Raw genomic sequence first — 17,515 nt, 5'->3', positions numbered from 1 at the left:
CCATCCTGGTTGCAGACGCTGGGCTCTTTGCATCAACTCCTGTGCTGTCTCTTCACCAAGCTCTGTCTAGGTCTCCTTTAAAATGGCCCTCAGATTCATCCTTTTCACGTCTATGAACTCCAAAGGAATTCACGCTCTCAGCACTTCACACCCTGGGAAAGCTCAGACTTGCCTTCCAGCCATCAAATTCTGACTCGTCACCCTCTCTGACATAGAATCAATCGGGGAGTTCTCACATACGGCTCTCTTCACAGTGGTGGGCATGCATCCTCATGACGAGTGCATTCTCTGTTGTCTGAACCATCATTGCTAAGCTACATTCCTCGGAACTGGGCCCCACCTAACCTTGGCCTCCAAATACCTTGTCTTGATTCTCCTGTGTAGGGAACATTTTTGTCGTAGTTGCATCTTTGTTGATGGTAGTCGTGGTAGTAGTAATAATAGTAGCAGCAGTCAGGGTAGCAGTTATGTTTGGAATTTATTCTGGACTAAGCATTGCACTAACTACTTTATATACATTAATTCAAGCAATTCCCAAAGCACCTCTGTAAAGAAGGCCCTGATTAAATCCATTTAACAGATGGGTAAACTAAAACATACAGTAGTCTGCCTAAGTTCACACAGCTGTAAGTAGTAGAGGTTGGACATGAATCCAAGCATCTGATCTCAGACTCTGTGCTCTGAAGTACTTTCTTGGACTGTTCCCCTCATCAGAAGATACCTCCTCCTAGCCCCACGCTAACCGCCATCTTTAAAAGAAGGCAATGAACGTGAATCAAAATCTCCTTGAAAACTTTCAATGTGCATCAAGGCAGGAGTGCTCCTCTGAATGTTGATTTTATTTACATATTATTCCATGTGATATGCAATAAAAGATTAAACTGGGATGTATTGGCTTCTAAATATTTCATGTGTGCTCAATCTCATCTCCCCAATTAAACTGTAGTCTTCTAGATTAGAACAGCACCTTTCCACATTGTGGGAAGAATGTGATCATGGAGTTAATTCATGGGCTACAACCAATATTTAAAAAAAAAAAAAATAGAATATACTTGGAGAAAAGTATCCGTGTGTGCCACTTTGTAAAGCTTTGTTTCACTATGTGGGTCTAGGTGTACGCACAGGAGGTCACAGTGTAAAACTGTTTGAAGCTGTGGGTCACGGTCACAAATTTGAAAGCCAAGCTGCTAACCTAGATGGTAAGAATGATTCTTTACTCTCATGGGGCTCATCTCCATGCCATGCACAGAGCTGCTACTCAGTAACAAACTGACTGATGGGAAAAAAATTACTACCTGCCATTTTTATTACAATCATACTATTATAATTAAAAAATAATCAGTGTTGGACTGCTCTGCACATCTAATATCTGTATCTGTACACTCTTTTGCGATCCTGCTTAGCCTTATGGTGTCAAATACTTTTTCAACCGAGGCTTCTCTGTTACGAGATAACGGGCGTTTTTAAGTCCCCAAGCTCTACACAGGTCTTGAGAGTTAGGAAGACGGAGTGTTTGCACAAATGAAATATTATTCTTCACCATGCTGCTAAAGGAGGAATTTTAATGACAAATGGACCTAGCCTGTTCCTTCTTATAAGGCAATGGAATTTCATTACTTGGAGCATGTATTTCTATAAATCATAACTTTAATAAAATCTATTAAATATAATAAGTGTGTTTTTAGAAATTAAAGTATCTTCATCTTTAGCTACACAATATTAAGCACCCAATCATCCTGTTTTTATGTGCCTTACCGTTTGAGCAGTCTGGGCCAGTCCAGTTAGGGTCACAGGTACAGGACCCGCTCTCCTGAAGGTACGTTCCGTGACCAGAGCACTGGTCTGGACACATGGTCTTCACTAGTTCACAATTGCTACCGCCCCACCCCGGGCTGCAGTGACATTCCCCGTGGATACAAACGCCGTGATTGGAACATCCGGGGTCCAGACAGTCAGCTGGAGTAGACAGAAAAGAGGAACAATTTCATAATTAAATCTAGAAGGTGTCTCACATATGTAGTGCATGCAGGATAAGGAATGAAATCCCAGTCTGGTGTATATGAAACTTCTGGAGACTCAACGTTTTCCCTCCCACTTGCAAGAACTCGTTTCTGGAAATGCAAAGGGATCACACGATGTGGCATTCAGGATCATGCCATTTAGGTAATGGAAACTCTTGCAAGGATACATAATTTTCACGAATTACACACATATATGCTCCTGAGATTTCAGGTGATTGCTCTCTGTTCTGCTTAATCAGATAGTAATAAGTATTGGCTCCTCGTAATGGAATTGTCTGGGTTGACCTAATCCACAACCATGGAATCCCGGCAGCTGCATGGGACCCTCAAACTGTTTGAGAAATAAACGACTTGCATACTCTCTATCCTTCTTAATTCACTTTAATGTGCTTTAGATGATGAGATTTAATTTAGCAATTTGACTCAATAAAACTTTACACTTGTAGGGTCAATGGCCTGAAAATTTAATTCCAGAGACTTAATTGCATTACTTTCTGTGGGCAGATCAATAAAATCAATTTGATTGAAGAACGGAAATGGGGCTTTTCTGCTTTTGGAGGAAAACAATTCAACTGCACTTTACAGTATAGCATCTTGACGATCATGATTACATACAGTCATGGAACAAGCCCAGGGCGTACTTTTTTCCACTCGTGTATTATGTGAGTGAGTACATCTTCCTCAAGACGCCAAAATGCTAGACTTACAAGCTGGCGTCAGTGTGAAAAACTGTAAAAAACAAAACAAAAACAAAAAACCCAAAACAAAAACCAAACCAAACCAAACCAAAAAATCCCCCAAAGCGAAGATAAACAAAACAAAACGAAACAGAACAAGAGTCCACTGTTGGTTTCAAGACACAAATGTTTGCTTCTTTCCTCAGAGGGGCGGGGGGGCGGGGGGAAGGGCTGATTCACCCAAGTGAAAGCAAAGGGGCTCTCTGGCATTTGCGCCTTTTATAGGTTAAAATGTGAACAAAACGATGTGGCCTTAACTAAGGAGATCCAAGTTGCTTCCAGGAGGAGGCGCGCGAACACATGCACTAGCCTGAGCGAAGACTGCAAAGACCATCTCCTTCGGAAGCCAAGCACCGGCTTCTGCAAATACCGGCACGTTTACCTTCTTCGCAGTTCTCTCCTTTGTACCCCGAGTTGCAGGCGCAGGAGCCCATGATGCAGATGCCACGCCCCCCGCACTGAGGGTCGATGCACTGCGTGGTGGGCACGTCGCACTCGGTGCCCTTCCAGCCGCTGAAGCAGAGGCAGCGGCCCTTGGAGTACTGCCCGTTGCCACTACACAACACTGGACAGGCTGCTGTGAAGTAAGACAGGACAGAGGCATTAACAGCCACCTTCTCGGGCGAGGCCCCGAGAGAAAGGCGACGCGTCGTCGGAACGAGGAGTTTGCAGGATTTCTCCCCGTTCCTTTCTGGGCTTGCTGGTTTTCTGCATTCCTCATCTTTCTACAGCTTATCTCTAGTGGCTTAAGAAAAGGCTCTAACATGCATACCTCTGGAACAATCCGGACCTAAAAATCCCGGAAAACAATGGCAAGTTCCAGAAACACACTCTCCATTTCCATGGCAATTTCGCGGGCATTCCACCACTGACTCTGAAGAAAAGAGAGAAAAGGAACACTTAGGGTAAGGCTTGCTCCTTGCACGAGGTGAATTGTGTCTCTTTGATCGTTTTAGCTTATCATGGAAGGAATGATGGATGGCCTGCTCCATCACCAAAAAAAAGGATTCATTGACCTCAGATTATTCGAGTAGTAAAAGCAAAGCACTACCATCTGAAATGCACATTTTTTCTTATATATATATTTTTGTTATGTTCAGTTAGCCACTGTATAGCACTTAGTTTTTGATGTAGCATTCAATGTTTCATTAGTTAATTATAATACCCAGTGCTCGTCACAAATGCAGATGTTTTTAACTGTTTTTCCAGGAGCACCGTCCTCCAGGATGCTTCCAAAGAACAGGTCCTCCCAGTGCTTCACTGGATGTCACATATTCATAAATAAACCATTTAAAAATATGTCTCACGTTTCAACCTAGGAGTCACACCAATCAGAGAAGACAACCGAGTTTCCATTCAACACCCTGTTTAGGCTGCAGCCCGGGAAAAAGATGCCTTTGAAGACCGTTCTTACCTATGACGATGGTATTAAAAGACACCTGCTCCGTGTTCTTCCCGTCATTGTAAAAAGCCAGATGCCAGATTCCGGAATCCAAGTACTGGATAAAGCCAGCCTCGTGCAGACTGACGGATCTCGCCTGCCGCCCTGCCCTTTCGGGCTCCAGCAGATTCCGCTGCTCTCTCGCGATCAACCTGCTGCCATCCAGGAGCTCGACAAAGTCATACTGAGGGGCAGGACAAGGACAGAGGTTTAGTGCCTGGCCGCATTTCAGTTGTAGCTGCTTCTCGCGTTGTTTACTTAATTTATTTTATTTTATTTTTTGTTCCGAAGTCTCCCCTCTGCTCTGATAAAGAGAATGTCAGGGGGTGCCTGGGTGGCTCAGTCAGTTAAAGCCTCTGCCTTTGGCTCAGGTCATGATCTCAGGGTCCTTGGATCAAGCCCCACATCGGGCTCTCTGTTAAGCAGGGAGCCTGCTTCCTCCTCTCTGTCTACCTGGCTCTCTGCCTACTTGTGATCTCTCTCCCTGTCAAATAAATAAAATCTTAAAAAAAAAAAAAGACAACGTCAGGAAATGGTTCCTGATGGACAGGTCCCTCTACGGAGAGCATTTCCAGACACCATGATCTAACTCTGCCCACTGCACGCAGCTGTCGTGTACAAACTTCACAAACCATTTTCCCCTTAGTGGGTGATTGGTTTCCAGAGATAGAGCTAAACCTAGCAACTGATAAAGAGTTGGATGAGTGCAGGCCGTGTGTGGATACAACCACGAGCCAGTAACATTTCAAATCTGGCAACCTAATTCTAGACTGGGAGATCCTCTCTTCAGGTCGTCTCCTACTTAATCTGTGTGTAGTAACTACTGTCACGATAAGTACTCTATCCTTACTGAATACTGAATCCTCGTGGCCACCTTTCTAGGATGGCATTGGTATTTCCACTGTAAGGATGAAGGAAACCAACCCCTGAGGGGCTCAAGGAGGGTTTGATCCCTCGTAAGTGGTGGAGTTGGTTTGTAAGGAAGCTTAGGTCTTTCCTACCACTCACTGTGCTCCTCTCTGTGACCCTGATGCTACCATCCCAGGCACCAGGGACAAACCCATGGGTTTGTCCTTAGTTATGGTGAAACTAAAAACTGATATCAAGATGCCTGTACATCTCTATACTGGCCAAAAAATTCAAGTTCAAAATAATTCACCACTCCCGAAAATGCAACAACAGAGGGGTTCTGAGGGGATGGCAGGAACTCTGCCCAGTTCTTAGGATGAAGTTGATGTCATTAAGCTTAATTTTTGGTTTAGTAAGATCAGTCATGAGCACGGGATAGCTAGAATGCAACTGGAGGATTTAAAGATAATTAAAAATACGGAAGGTGACTGGTAAGAGTAAGGCTCTGTAACCAGAGATAACGCAGTGAGTTTGAAAGACACTGCCAAGACTTTCCAACATGGTTTTAATAAACTTGTTGGACAAAAGTTCCTTAAAAGTAGAATGATTCAGTTTCTATAGACTCTTACTTGGTTTTACTTTATTCCTGAGGGTGAAAAATATGCTACAGTGAAATATATATAAGGTTATAGCACTATCTCTGTGAATCACCAATATTCTACTTTCTGATAGATTTCTGAAATGGAATTTTATCAGAGCTCTGTTGGAAGAGAAGTTTATTATATGAATCCCTTAATACAATCAAATTGGAATAAAATCAGCCGTCGGGATTCCGAGATTCATGATTAAATGTGTCGCCACCAAAATGATGGCAGACTTCTAACGTTACTACTGGACAGAATTTAGAATATCTGATTCAGTTTCCAACATATTAAAGTTTTTATTTAAATGTAAAAGCATTTTTTGGTTACTTTTTTGTGTAGTAAAACTATCTCATGACATCATGTAGCGATGAAAAATACACAAAAAAGTCATAACTCGGTTAGCATTCAGAGACTTTTTTTCATTTCTATCTTAAAAGGATGAAAATAATCACTAGTGTGGATATTTAACCTGCAAAATTTTCACTGGAATTGTACTCCAAAATTATCAGAGGAAAATGAATACAGCATTTTCTAAAGGTGACTGTATCTCAAATAAGCCATTCGTTTTCTCATCAGATTTAAATATTTATATTAGCATGGCAAAGAGGCAGGGAGAAGTTTCTTTTTATGGCTCTTTTGCATATAAACATTTTTCTCCTCTGATATTAAACTCAGTAACTGGAAGACTGAAAGGGAGGAAACGTTGAGATTTAACTGGTCTTTCAAACTCCCCACCTTCATTGTGGGAATCACTATTTGCATCACACTGTGAACAATAAAATGAAGCTGGGCTTGCAGAGTCTGGAGGGAGGGTAGTGGGGTAAGCGGGGGAAGTAGTGGGGTGGGGAGGCCACAGTTGCTGAGAATCTGCCTAGGCTCTCCTGGAGGACATTTCACACTGGCCTTTAGGAGGGCTATTCAAGTATCTAAAGACAGGTCCTCTATTTAACCCTAAGCCTACATCTACATTAAGTAAACAAATGATACAGAACAAAAATATTTAAAACCTTTATTCTCCAGGCGTAAACCTTTGTTCTCCAGGTGTAAACCTTTGTTCTCCACTTATGAACAGACTTGGGCTACTGGCTTTACTCTGTAATGCCTATTCATTACATAGAGACATGGATTTTTTTTATGGGGGCAAGTCTTAGGATCTTAAGCTATTTTTCGGATAACATTCAGTCTCACCACTTTGGGGAAGTGATCATGAAACAAAGGTTAGACTTGATAAAGATATCCTACTGGTTCATTTCTGAGCAGTTAAGCTATCTCCATATGCTTAACTCAATTCAGTTATTAAAAGGATGAGAACTAGGGCATCTGGGTGGCTCCGGTCATGATCTCAGGGTCCACATGGGCTCCCCACTCAATGAGGAGTCTGATTCCCCCTCTCCCTCTGCCTCCGACTTGTTCACTCTCATAAATAAAGAAATACATACATACATACATAAAATCTTTAAAAAAAGTATGAGAACTCAGAATCCACGGATACTTAACTGTATTTCCTTTAAAGATTTTATTTATTAATTTGAGAGAAAGAGAGAGAGAAAGAGAGCATACAAGCAGGGGCAGAAGGACAAGCAGACTCCCCACTGAGTGGGGAGCCTGATGAGGGACTCGATCCTAGGACCCTGAGATCATGACCTGAGCCGAAGGCAGGTGCTTAACCCACTGAGCCCCCCAGGGGTCCCATTTTTAAATCAACTTTGTGGTGGTGGCATGGTCTTGCTGTAAATCATTGGCATACAGAGGAAGGAGAGATTTTAGGTATCATCTGATCCAACGGTTTCATTTTCTGCACAGACACAGATGCAGAGAAGTGAAGTGATTTGTTCAGGGTCACAAGGTCAAAGAGTGGTAGGGGTGTATGCGTTCAGAACTCAGGTCTCTAGCTACCATTCGGAAGCAGCCTTCATGCAAACGTACTTAAACGATAGTCAGTACACTGTTAACTGTAAAGCGTTAAATTGCTTCCTCAGGCTTCTAACTGTCCAGGAGAATGAACTGGGCATCAGGGAGAAGAAAGTCAATTGATTCCTTGGCAACAATCAAATGGACAGTTTTATAACGGGTCACAAAGACTTTCAAAACTCAAGTGACTATTCTGAATGGCTGGCCGATTTTAATTATTTCAGGTTGATTTATTTAACGTTCCCCAGAAACAGAGAAATGTTCAATTTGGGCCGCTTTATAGCATATTTCATGTTTAAACATGGAACTCAGAAACAGTTGTTTGCTCTGCTGATCTTGAATAAACCAGAGGAAGGAACGCTAATAACTGTGGAGCTTCAGAAAAGCCGTCATCTAGTTAAACACATATATTGTGGTAGGAAGGAAAAGTGGATATCATGTATATTGTATTTAAATACCAGAAGAATTATGGGAAAACCTGAAACCGCACTTTTTATTTCCCTAATCTCATATGGTATATAGAGCTTGGAAAGAGTCAACCCTACATCTTTAAATAAATCTTTAAAGTACACAACAGTTTTCTTTTGAATTTATTTTCTGGAATGTACAGGTTCTGTGCTCACTGTTGCGCTAATTAGCTTCGGAGGTATATTTCTTCAGTTACAAAAAAGGTGATTTAAACACGTATCTGGTTCCAGTGAAAAAGTTATTTTTCTCTATTTCACCGGACTATTGATATAAATGCAATCTCTCTGCTTTCAGAGAAGTTAGAGAGATCCACTTCTACTTAAGACAATCTGGTTATTATTTTGTGCTCTGTGTCACATACGACATAAACAGGTATCAAACATAATTGCAATCAGAAGTTTAAACTGGACACTGGCACACGATGTATTTATTTATTGCTAAAGATTTTTAACTTATTTATTTGACAGAGAGAAAGAGAACACAAGCAGGGGGGAGCAGCAGGCAGATGGTGAGGGAGAAGCAGGCTTCCCACTGAGCTTCCCACTAAGCCTGATGTGGGGCTCGATCCCAGGACCCTGGGATCATGACCTGAGCCGAAGGCAGACGCTTAACCAACTGAGCCACCCAGGCGCCCCCACAATGGGGAGTATTTAATGTTCAAGGATCAAAGGCATTTACTTTAATAATGTAGATATGAAAAATGTTATCAGAAAAATGAATGTACCAAAGTATGATATTCAAAGATTTCACAGCTATATAATTTATATATGTATACGAAACTTCCTCAGATCTATGGTGACATAAAAGAAAGCACGTTTAAGTTTCTTTCTCCTCTTTCTTTAAAGAATATGACTCTTTTATTGGTATATGATCAATTTTTCTTTAGAACTTATATTCCTAGGTTTTGGAAAAAGCATTTCTCAGGAAATTGCATACTCTAAAGCATACCTGAAAATCCTCCAGTTCACATCTCATAAATCAAATTAAAATCTGCATGAAATTCTACAGGTAAATAAACTGGTTATCAAGTATAACTTTAGGCTCATCCGACTGTCAGCGTTAATTAACCATCTACTACATTTTTGGAATTCCTGTGTGACTAATGTAATAGTTGACCCTAGGAAAAGTCCGAGCTCCAAAGTTATAGTAGGTTATTCAAATAATTTTTCTTAGACATAACGGGACCTCTTTTTTTAAATTTTAAGGTTTTATTTATTTGAGAGAGAGAGAGAGCAAAAGCATGGGGAAAGAGAGGCAGAGGGAGACAAAGAAGCAGGTTCCCCACTGAGCAGGGAGTCTGAACATGGGGCCCAATCCCAGGACCCCAAGATCGTGACCCAAATGGAAGATAGACACCCAACTGACTGAGCCACCAAGGCACTAAAATAATGGGACCTGTTTTAAATCACAGTTTCCAACTTAAATACCCTGATCCAGTATTAGATTATGAAAAAGCCTACAGAATTACTGATAGCAGCTCTCTGTGACTATTACTGTGACATAATTTTCATGCAAGCGGGCTGACTTTAAAGGTCCTTGAATGTAGGACTGAAGGGTATTTGAATTGTTTTGAGAACCACACATAGATGATCAGCCTTGGTTATCTATGGAAGTTCTCTTGTCCCTTTTTCTGAGGAAATGGTGGCTTGAGTTGATAAAGTTCATGTCACTCTATTTATGTTTATGTTCCCATAATTTCTTTACTTGTAAGTCTGGCATTAAGTAGAAAAAATACGATACATTTTCAACAGCATGAATACAATGTTTGAGATGAAAATGCTACGTGCATGTATTACATGAAAAGAATAAGATCCTCTGAAATCCTCATAGAATGTTTGTAAACCACTTGGAAAATCCATGATGTTTTCCTAGGTGCTCAGAGGATGTTCGATATTCATTCAGTTACTCACAAATTTTAGTACATTTTAGTCCATCAATAACGATTAACGCAAGTCAGGAAGAAAATGCCGTTCTTCCTACTAATTTGAAAACCTCAAGTGTAACCTACATTCAAAATTCTTTTCACTGTAAAAGATCAATACGAAAGTGGGCCAGCCCTTAAACAGCTGAACTTCAGAAACGGGATAACTTTAAAAATGCAAACTAGCAGTTTGCATTTTATTGACAACAAAGCTTACTTTTACCTGAGTATGGGAAGGGGGTAAGCCTTTTCGGCCATATACTCCAATCAATGCATCCTTCTGAAGAGAGATATTGAATTTAAGAAACTGTGGCTGATCAATGAAGAGCTGGGATCTCCAGAAGACCCCAGGAGGAACCTCTTGAATCGCTCTTCGGCCAATATCAAGTTCTCCAGAATCTATGGTGTTATTTTCTTGGGTAAATCCACCTAATTTTCCTGAATGGAAGAGATCCATTGAAAAACGATGAAAAATTAAAACAACAACAACTACAACTAACACCACCCCCCCGCCGCAAAAAACCTCAAACAACAAAACAGCTTTCCCTTTCAGAAAGTTCTTTTCACTAAATGCTCAGGCATTCTTTCTTCTGATAAATGAAAGGTTTCAATATAATTTTCACTTTAAAAGCTTTTCTGTGAGCTACTGTTTTTCAACGAATTCTGATTTAGCACATTCTTTAAGATATTTAAGTAAAAATCCTTTGACTTCCCCCAAGGTATGCCTATTACTGAAACTCTTTTCACACCTACCGTCTTTCTTGATCACTTGAAACGTAATTATCTTACAAATATATGTCTTGTTATTTCTTGGGAGAGATTAAGTCTGTTACTAATCAGTCCTTCTAAACGTACCATAGCACTGCAAAGTGTAAATTAAGGCAGAATGGATTATGGAGATTTCCAAATCAATCTTTAAGCAAACAACAAAACCAATCAATGGCACAGATTCATGTAGTTCCCTCTGAACTCTGCGTTAGAGTGAATAAAAACTCAAGATGCTGGAAAGGAGGCAGAGAACGGGTAGTGGGGACATTAGGCGGGGGAGGGAGGGAGGGATAAGTTCAGATTCTCACAAAATTAGTGAAGCGGGCTGCCATAATGTTTCTCTTTCTTTTGGCCCTCATCTCAATTTCACTCATCGCCTCACCAAGCATACTTGCCTTACCCCTTTCAATGACCTTCAACCAAGGAACAAAAGCTCTGTCCTCCCTAAGTCTCTACCAGTTCCTGATTTTAGGAAACAGATCCAAGACTCATATTTTTGGGTATGGTTTTCCCCTCCTTCCCTCTTTGCTAAGGTTCTTTCTCACTGTTCTGACAGGGCATGTGATAGAGGAGGCTTTACCATTTGCCTTCAATAGAAATAAAACCACATTGTTTCTTATTCAGAGAAGGCCCATGAAGACTGAGGGACAGGATGAAACTGGAAAATTTTCCTCTGTCCATTCAAACTACTTAAAGTCACAAAGGTGACGTACTATGATTTTTTTAATGTTACTCTGAATATGAATTCAGGTATTACATAGTATTATGTAGTATCAACTACAAAACAGCCTCCAGAGTTGTCAACTGAAAATTTAGAGGGTTTAATTTCAATCACAGACTTGTGAACTATCTCACTCTAATGACAGGAGGACAGAGTTTTCTATCTATGAAAAGTTATTAGTTTAACATTGAATCCATGTTTGAGCATGTACCAGGGACATAGGACTACACGTGATAGAAATATAAACCAAAGAACAGAATCTTAGAGATTGTCTACTTATCTACCCTGGCTTCCATGGTTTCTGCCATCAAGCAACGAATTATATGGCTGGGAAAACACCACCATGAATTTGATGAGCTTAAGGACGATCTAAAGCCATATATAGTTACAGGTCAGAAGAAGGTGGTATCACTGTAGGCTAGTGGCTGAAAGTTCACAGAAGTGTTAAACTCTGAGGCAAACTTTGAAGGACAGGTAGGGTAAGGTTTTTGACTTGGTGTAAACATTATGATTAAAAACTTGGGAGTGCAGGGGTGCCTGGGTGGCTCAGTCAGTTAAGTATCCGACTCTTGATTTCGGCTCAGGTCGTGGTCTTGGGGTCATGAGATCGAGCCCCGCGTCAGTCTCCATGCTCAGTGGGGAGTCTGCTTGAGATTCTCTCTCTCAAATAAATAAATAAATCTTAAAACAAACAAACAAACAAACCATGGATGTGTAATTGGCTATGTGTTGCAGTGATGGTGAACAGAGAGATCCATATGGCTAGAAAAGAAGTTAGGAAAACTGGCTTTGGAGTCAGTCAAACTGGGTTTGAATCCTGGCTCTGTCAATAACTGACTGGTGCTCTTAAGGAAAAAAATGTTTTTAAAGATTTTATTTACTTATTTGACAGACAGAGATCACAAGTAGGCAGAGAGGTAGGCGGAGGGAGAGGGGGAAGCAGGCGCGCTGCTAAGCAGAGAGCCCGATGTGGGGCTCGATCCCAGGACCCTGAGACCATGACCTGAGCCGAAGGCAGAGGCTTAAGCCACTGAGCCACCCAGGCGCCCTGCTCTTAAGGAAAATATTAAATCTCTGGTTCTAAACCTCATCTGTAAAATGGGAGTGATAATAATGCAATCACAGAACCATTGTAAGAATTACATAAGGTAATGTATGTAAAGCATTTGGTCGTCAGAGTATACTGAGGGAATGGGAGACAGTAATGGGTTTGTCATGGGAGTAACAGAAGATACGACTAGAAAGGGAGAATGAGATCAGTTTGTGGAAGGCCCTGAAGGCCAGCTTAACAGTCTGGTCTCCGACATGAAAGACACCTTTCCAAAGGCACCCAGATGGCCAACGGACACATGAAAAGATGCTCAATGTCACTTATCATTAGGGAAACGCAAATCAAAACCACAATGAGACATTATCTCACACCTGTCAGATTGGCTAAAATCGACAGTGCAAGAAACAACAGATGTTGGTGAGGACGTGGAAAAAAGGTGCCCTCTTGCACTGTGGGTGGGAGTGCAAAGTGGTGCAGCCACTCTGGAAAACAGTATGGAGGCTCCTTGGAAAGTTAAAAATAAAATGATACTATGATCCAGTGATCACACTATTGGGTATTCACCCATGGAATACAGAAACACTAAGTCGAAGGGATACACTCCTGCTGACATTCACTGCAGCATTATTTACGATAGCCAAGTTATGGAAGTGGGTCCAGGTGTCCACTGACCGATGACTGGAAAAAGAGAATGTGGTATATATACACAATGCAGTTCCTATTCAGCCATAAAAATAAGGAAATCTTCCCATTTGCAATGATGTGGATGGATCTAGAGAGAATCATGCTAAGTGAAATAAGTCAATCAGAGAAGGACATGAAACCATGTCCTATGAAACCATAGGATTTCACTCATACGTGGAATTTAAGAAATGAAACAAATGAGTAAAGTGGAAAAAGAGAGGGGGGGGGAAACAAACCAAGAGGCAGACTCTTAACTCTAGAGAACAAACTGATGGTTATCAGTGGGGAGGTGGGTGTGGGATGGGGGAAATACGTGAGGGGGTTAAGGCGGGGGTGGGGGACACTTGCGATGAGCACCAGGAGATGTACGGAAGTGATGATTCAGTATGTTGTACTCCTGAAACTAACATTACACTGTATGTTAACTAACTGGAATTTAAATAAAGACTTAAAAAATAGATACTTGAATTCAACTTAATATGGGCAAATTGTATTTCAATGCCATAAAAGCACTTACTTTTCCTGTGTTGTGTGTGTGTGTGTGTACATGCAGGCACGTGTGTTTATCATCAGGAGAAACAGAATTCCAGATTACTAAGGAAAGTGTCTTGTGATCACAGATGAGTATGACAGATATCCAAGTTATGCCCGCTGGGGTCTAGAGTAGTTCAGAATAAATTCACGCTTATAGGTAAATGCGAAGTTTGAAGTAGAGTACTCGTAAATGCTGGGATTGTCTTCTACCCAGCCTACCGTATGCTACAAGGACAAATGAACCCTTGGTTGCAAAGGAGTTATATGTTAAAGGGAGACCATTGGCTGAAGATGAAATGAAGTCACAGTCAAGGACATTAAAGACAAACAGTAGCTCTTTCTCCCAGGCTTCACTTTCTGTTGCTTCAGCTACCAGACGTCAGCTGTGGTGTGAAGGCCAGTGATCCTCCTTCTGACGTATCCTCAGAATGTCAATAGTAGCCTAACGGCCACATCACAAGGCCCACACGGTTTACCTCGCTTCATCTCTCCACAGGGGCAACCCCCCCCCCCCATTTACCACAAACAGCAGGGTGAGTAAGGAGAGTGAGATATTCTGAGAGAGAGAGACCACCTTCACATAACTTTTATTATACGGTATTGCTGTAACTATTCGATTTTGTGGTTACTTACTGTTATTAACCTCTTACAGCACCTAATTTATAAATTAAACTTTATCCTGGGTAGGTACGTATAGGAAAAACCACAGTATATATAAATTTCAGTAGCTTCAGGCTACTTCCCTGGGGGTACTTCAGGCTACTTCCCTGAGTTACTTAGTGGCTTCAGGCATCCCCTGGGGGTCTCAGAACACCTACTTTGCAGGTGAGGGGGTCTACCACAGTGAGAAGGCTGGACGTGGAGAGACGAGATGCGATATAGTTGCCAGAACCCAGGGATGAGGCAGGAGGAGCTGTACAAGAAAGCTTAACAAAAACTCATTATTTACAATCCCATCTCCTTTTTTCTCTTGATGTCCATAACTACGGCAGCTACCGGGCCTGCTTTTCTTTAACTAATAATTTAGTATTATGATATGGTCTAGGGAATAAAAATTAAAGGGGCATCTGGGTGGCTCAGTGGGCTAAAGCCTCTGCCTTCGGCTCGGGTCATGGTCCCAGGGTCTGGGATCGAACCCTGCGTTGGGCTCTCTGCTCAGTGGGGAACCTGCTTCCTCCCACCCCACTCTCTCTGCCTACCTCTCTGCCTAATAAATAAATAATATTGAAAGAAATTAAAAATTGGGTTATAGTAATCCTTATAATTTTTTATGTATCGGCTCATAGATTATACACCACATCATTCACTGAAATATCAAATATTTATTTTATGGCAGTAAAACATATTCGCTCTAGCAAAATTAGAACACAGAGCTAAATAAAAAGATAAAAAAATATAATCTGACCACTCAGAGATTATGTTCGTTTCCTCTCCATTCAGACATCTTTCTTGATTCATATGGAATTTTAAATACCTGAGGCTAAATGTTACTTTACATTTTGGATGTTTCTTTGCAATTAGCACCTACATATGTCATAAATTAGGTTTTTTGTTGTCTTTTTTTAAAGAAAGGGAGTGAGAAAGAGAATCTTAAGCAGGCTCCATGCTCAGTGCAGAGGACATGGGACTTGATCTCACAGCCCTGAGATCATGACCTGAGCTGAAATCAAGAGTAGGATGTTCAACCAACAGAGCCATCCAGGCACCCCCAGAAATTAGTTTTTCTTTTCTTTTTTTTTTAAGATTTATTTATTTGACACAGAGAGGGGGAGAGAGAGAGAGAGAGAGAGAGAGAGAGAGAGATCACAAATAGGCAGAGAGGCAGGCAGAGAGACAAGGGGAAGCAGGCTCCTTGCTGAGCAGAGAGCCTGATGCAGGGCTCAGTCCCAGGACCCTGAGATCATGACCTGAGCTGAAGGTAGAGGCTTAACTCACTGAGCCACCCAGGTGCCCCCATAAATTAGTTTTTAATGAAAGATTAAAGAGAGCAGAAGGAGAAATGGAACTAACTTTACTGAAGGCCTGTGATATGTCAGGTAGTTTCACCTAATTTATTGTTTGAATTTCAAAAAAACTCCATGAGGTGGACATTATTTTGAGATGAAGAGACAAAGGCTCAGAGAAACAAATTACCTGCCCGAAGTGAGTGGTAGAATCAAGATTCAAAGTGAGGCCTGCAGAACTCCAAAACTGTGTGCCCTCCATAGTCATCAGTAAAATCTTTGCTTTTTATTAAAAAAATATTATTTTAAATTACTAATTTTGAATTTGTCTAATTCATATAAAATCAAATGTGGTAACCCACTGAACCACACCAGAGAATCTGCTTGGGTTTCAGTTTTAGGATATGAAGTTATAGGTTTTTCTATGCTTATTTTTTTTTTTTTAAAGATTTTCTTCATTTATTTGAGAGAGTAAGCACGTACACGAACGGGAGGCAGGGGAGGGGCAGAGGGAGAAGCAGACTCCCTGCTAAGCAGGAAGCCTTACATGGGCTCAGATCCCAGGTCCCTGAGGTCACCACAGCAGCCCAAGGCAGACGCCTAACCAACCAAGCCACCCAGATGCCCCTGGAGTTATTCTGATTAGAAAGAAATGCCCAGTTCTTATGAAATAAGCACTGCCATGGATACTATAATGTGAAATTCCTTGAGTAATAATTTATACTAAATTCCCAACAGGTTCTTGTGTTTTGGCTGACTTCCACATGAAACTACTTTTAAAATACTAAATAAAGTAGTAGTCCTTTTCCCCACGAAGACTGGTTCGTACACATGTCATATTTAAATACGGAAGTGGTTCCCATTTGGACGCACTCATCAAGTTTGTACATCACTAAGGCTATCATTATACTTCATTGTTATTAGCAAGTCCTATTGTTATTTTCTGAAGCTTTAGTGATCTAATTCACTCAATGGCCTTAATCCCACGCAGAGCTGCTATAAATGGTTTTTAGCAGCTTGAATAGCACACCCGCGCTTTGAATGCTGGTAAGCATAGAATGGTGCTCATCACAGAACCTTGTTTCCCTGGCCATCATCCTGGCTCAAGCATTAGCTTTGGAAATAGTAATCAAGTTGTGACTTGCAGGGTCTCAGGTTTTGCTTTGTTGTTTTCTCCATATACTGATTTCAAGGGGTTAAGGCTTTTCTCACAGAAATGATATGTGTGCCTACTGTTGTATCACTATGTGTGTTTACTTATCCAATTAGTCCCACAGCAATTAAACAGGTGGCTCCTTTTCACAAAGAAGGTTCTTTCATTTGTGAGACAGAAGAACCAAGGTTGATTGGATGTGCCTGAATGGGGGCAGTAGGAGTTGAGATCATTGTTTTCTTGTCTCCCTGTAATGAAAAAGACTGACTAATCATAACATCATGGCACCTCAGAATTCAAGTGCCCATGGAGGTCATTTAGTCCAGGAGTCTTCAAATAAGAGGAGTCATACTCCTAGGTATGAAGACTACATGAAGACTTTTTTTTTCCTTCCTCCCTCCCTCCTCCCTTCCCTTCTTCCTTACATATTTTGGGAAGATTTTCAATGAGGAAAGTAGTAGTCTGTTTTAAGGGAATTAATTTCTAGAACCTCAACAATTTCCATATGTAGACTCTTTACAACAGAAGGGCATACCTCTCACATATTCAGAATCTTACTATGACACATTGTCTTGAGCATATAAAGCTTCTAATGTGCCAAACAAAGGCAAACTTGAAAGTAGTTTTGTTGACGAAGTCTCCTTTATTTGAGACACTATAAACCCAAGG

General features: G+C 41.1%; 1 protein-coding gene across 1 annotated transcript in view; it reads right to left on the bottom strand.

Moving 5' to 3' along the window:
• LOC111144452 (teneurin transmembrane protein 3) overlaps window positions 1–17,515 on the bottom strand; it is a 494,164-nt gene that overhangs the window by 104,544 nt on the left and 372,105 nt on the right. Inside the window, exons 7-11 of the mRNA XM_022498770.1 lie at window positions 10,216–10,430; window positions 4,173–4,383; window positions 3,531–3,632; window positions 3,141–3,335; window positions 1,756–1,956 (exon numbers count right to left, since the gene is read on the bottom strand). Coding sequence (XP_022354478.1) covers window positions 1,756–1,956; window positions 3,141–3,335; window positions 3,531–3,632; window positions 4,173–4,383; window positions 10,216–10,430 — 924 coding nt within the window. The remainder of the gene's footprint in view (window positions 1–1,755; window positions 1,957–3,140; window positions 3,336–3,530; window positions 3,633–4,172; window positions 4,384–10,215; window positions 10,431–17,515) is intronic.

This window comes from Enhydra lutris, unplaced genomic scaffold (assembly GCF_002288905.1).
Source record: "Enhydra lutris kenyoni isolate GAN:26980312 unplaced genomic scaffold, ASM228890v2 scaffoldscaffold11, whole genome shotgun sequence".
Taxonomy (NCBI): Eukaryota; Metazoa; Chordata; class Mammalia; order Carnivora; family Mustelidae; genus Enhydra; species Enhydra lutris.
This window is presented reverse-complemented; position numbering and strand designations above follow the sequence as displayed.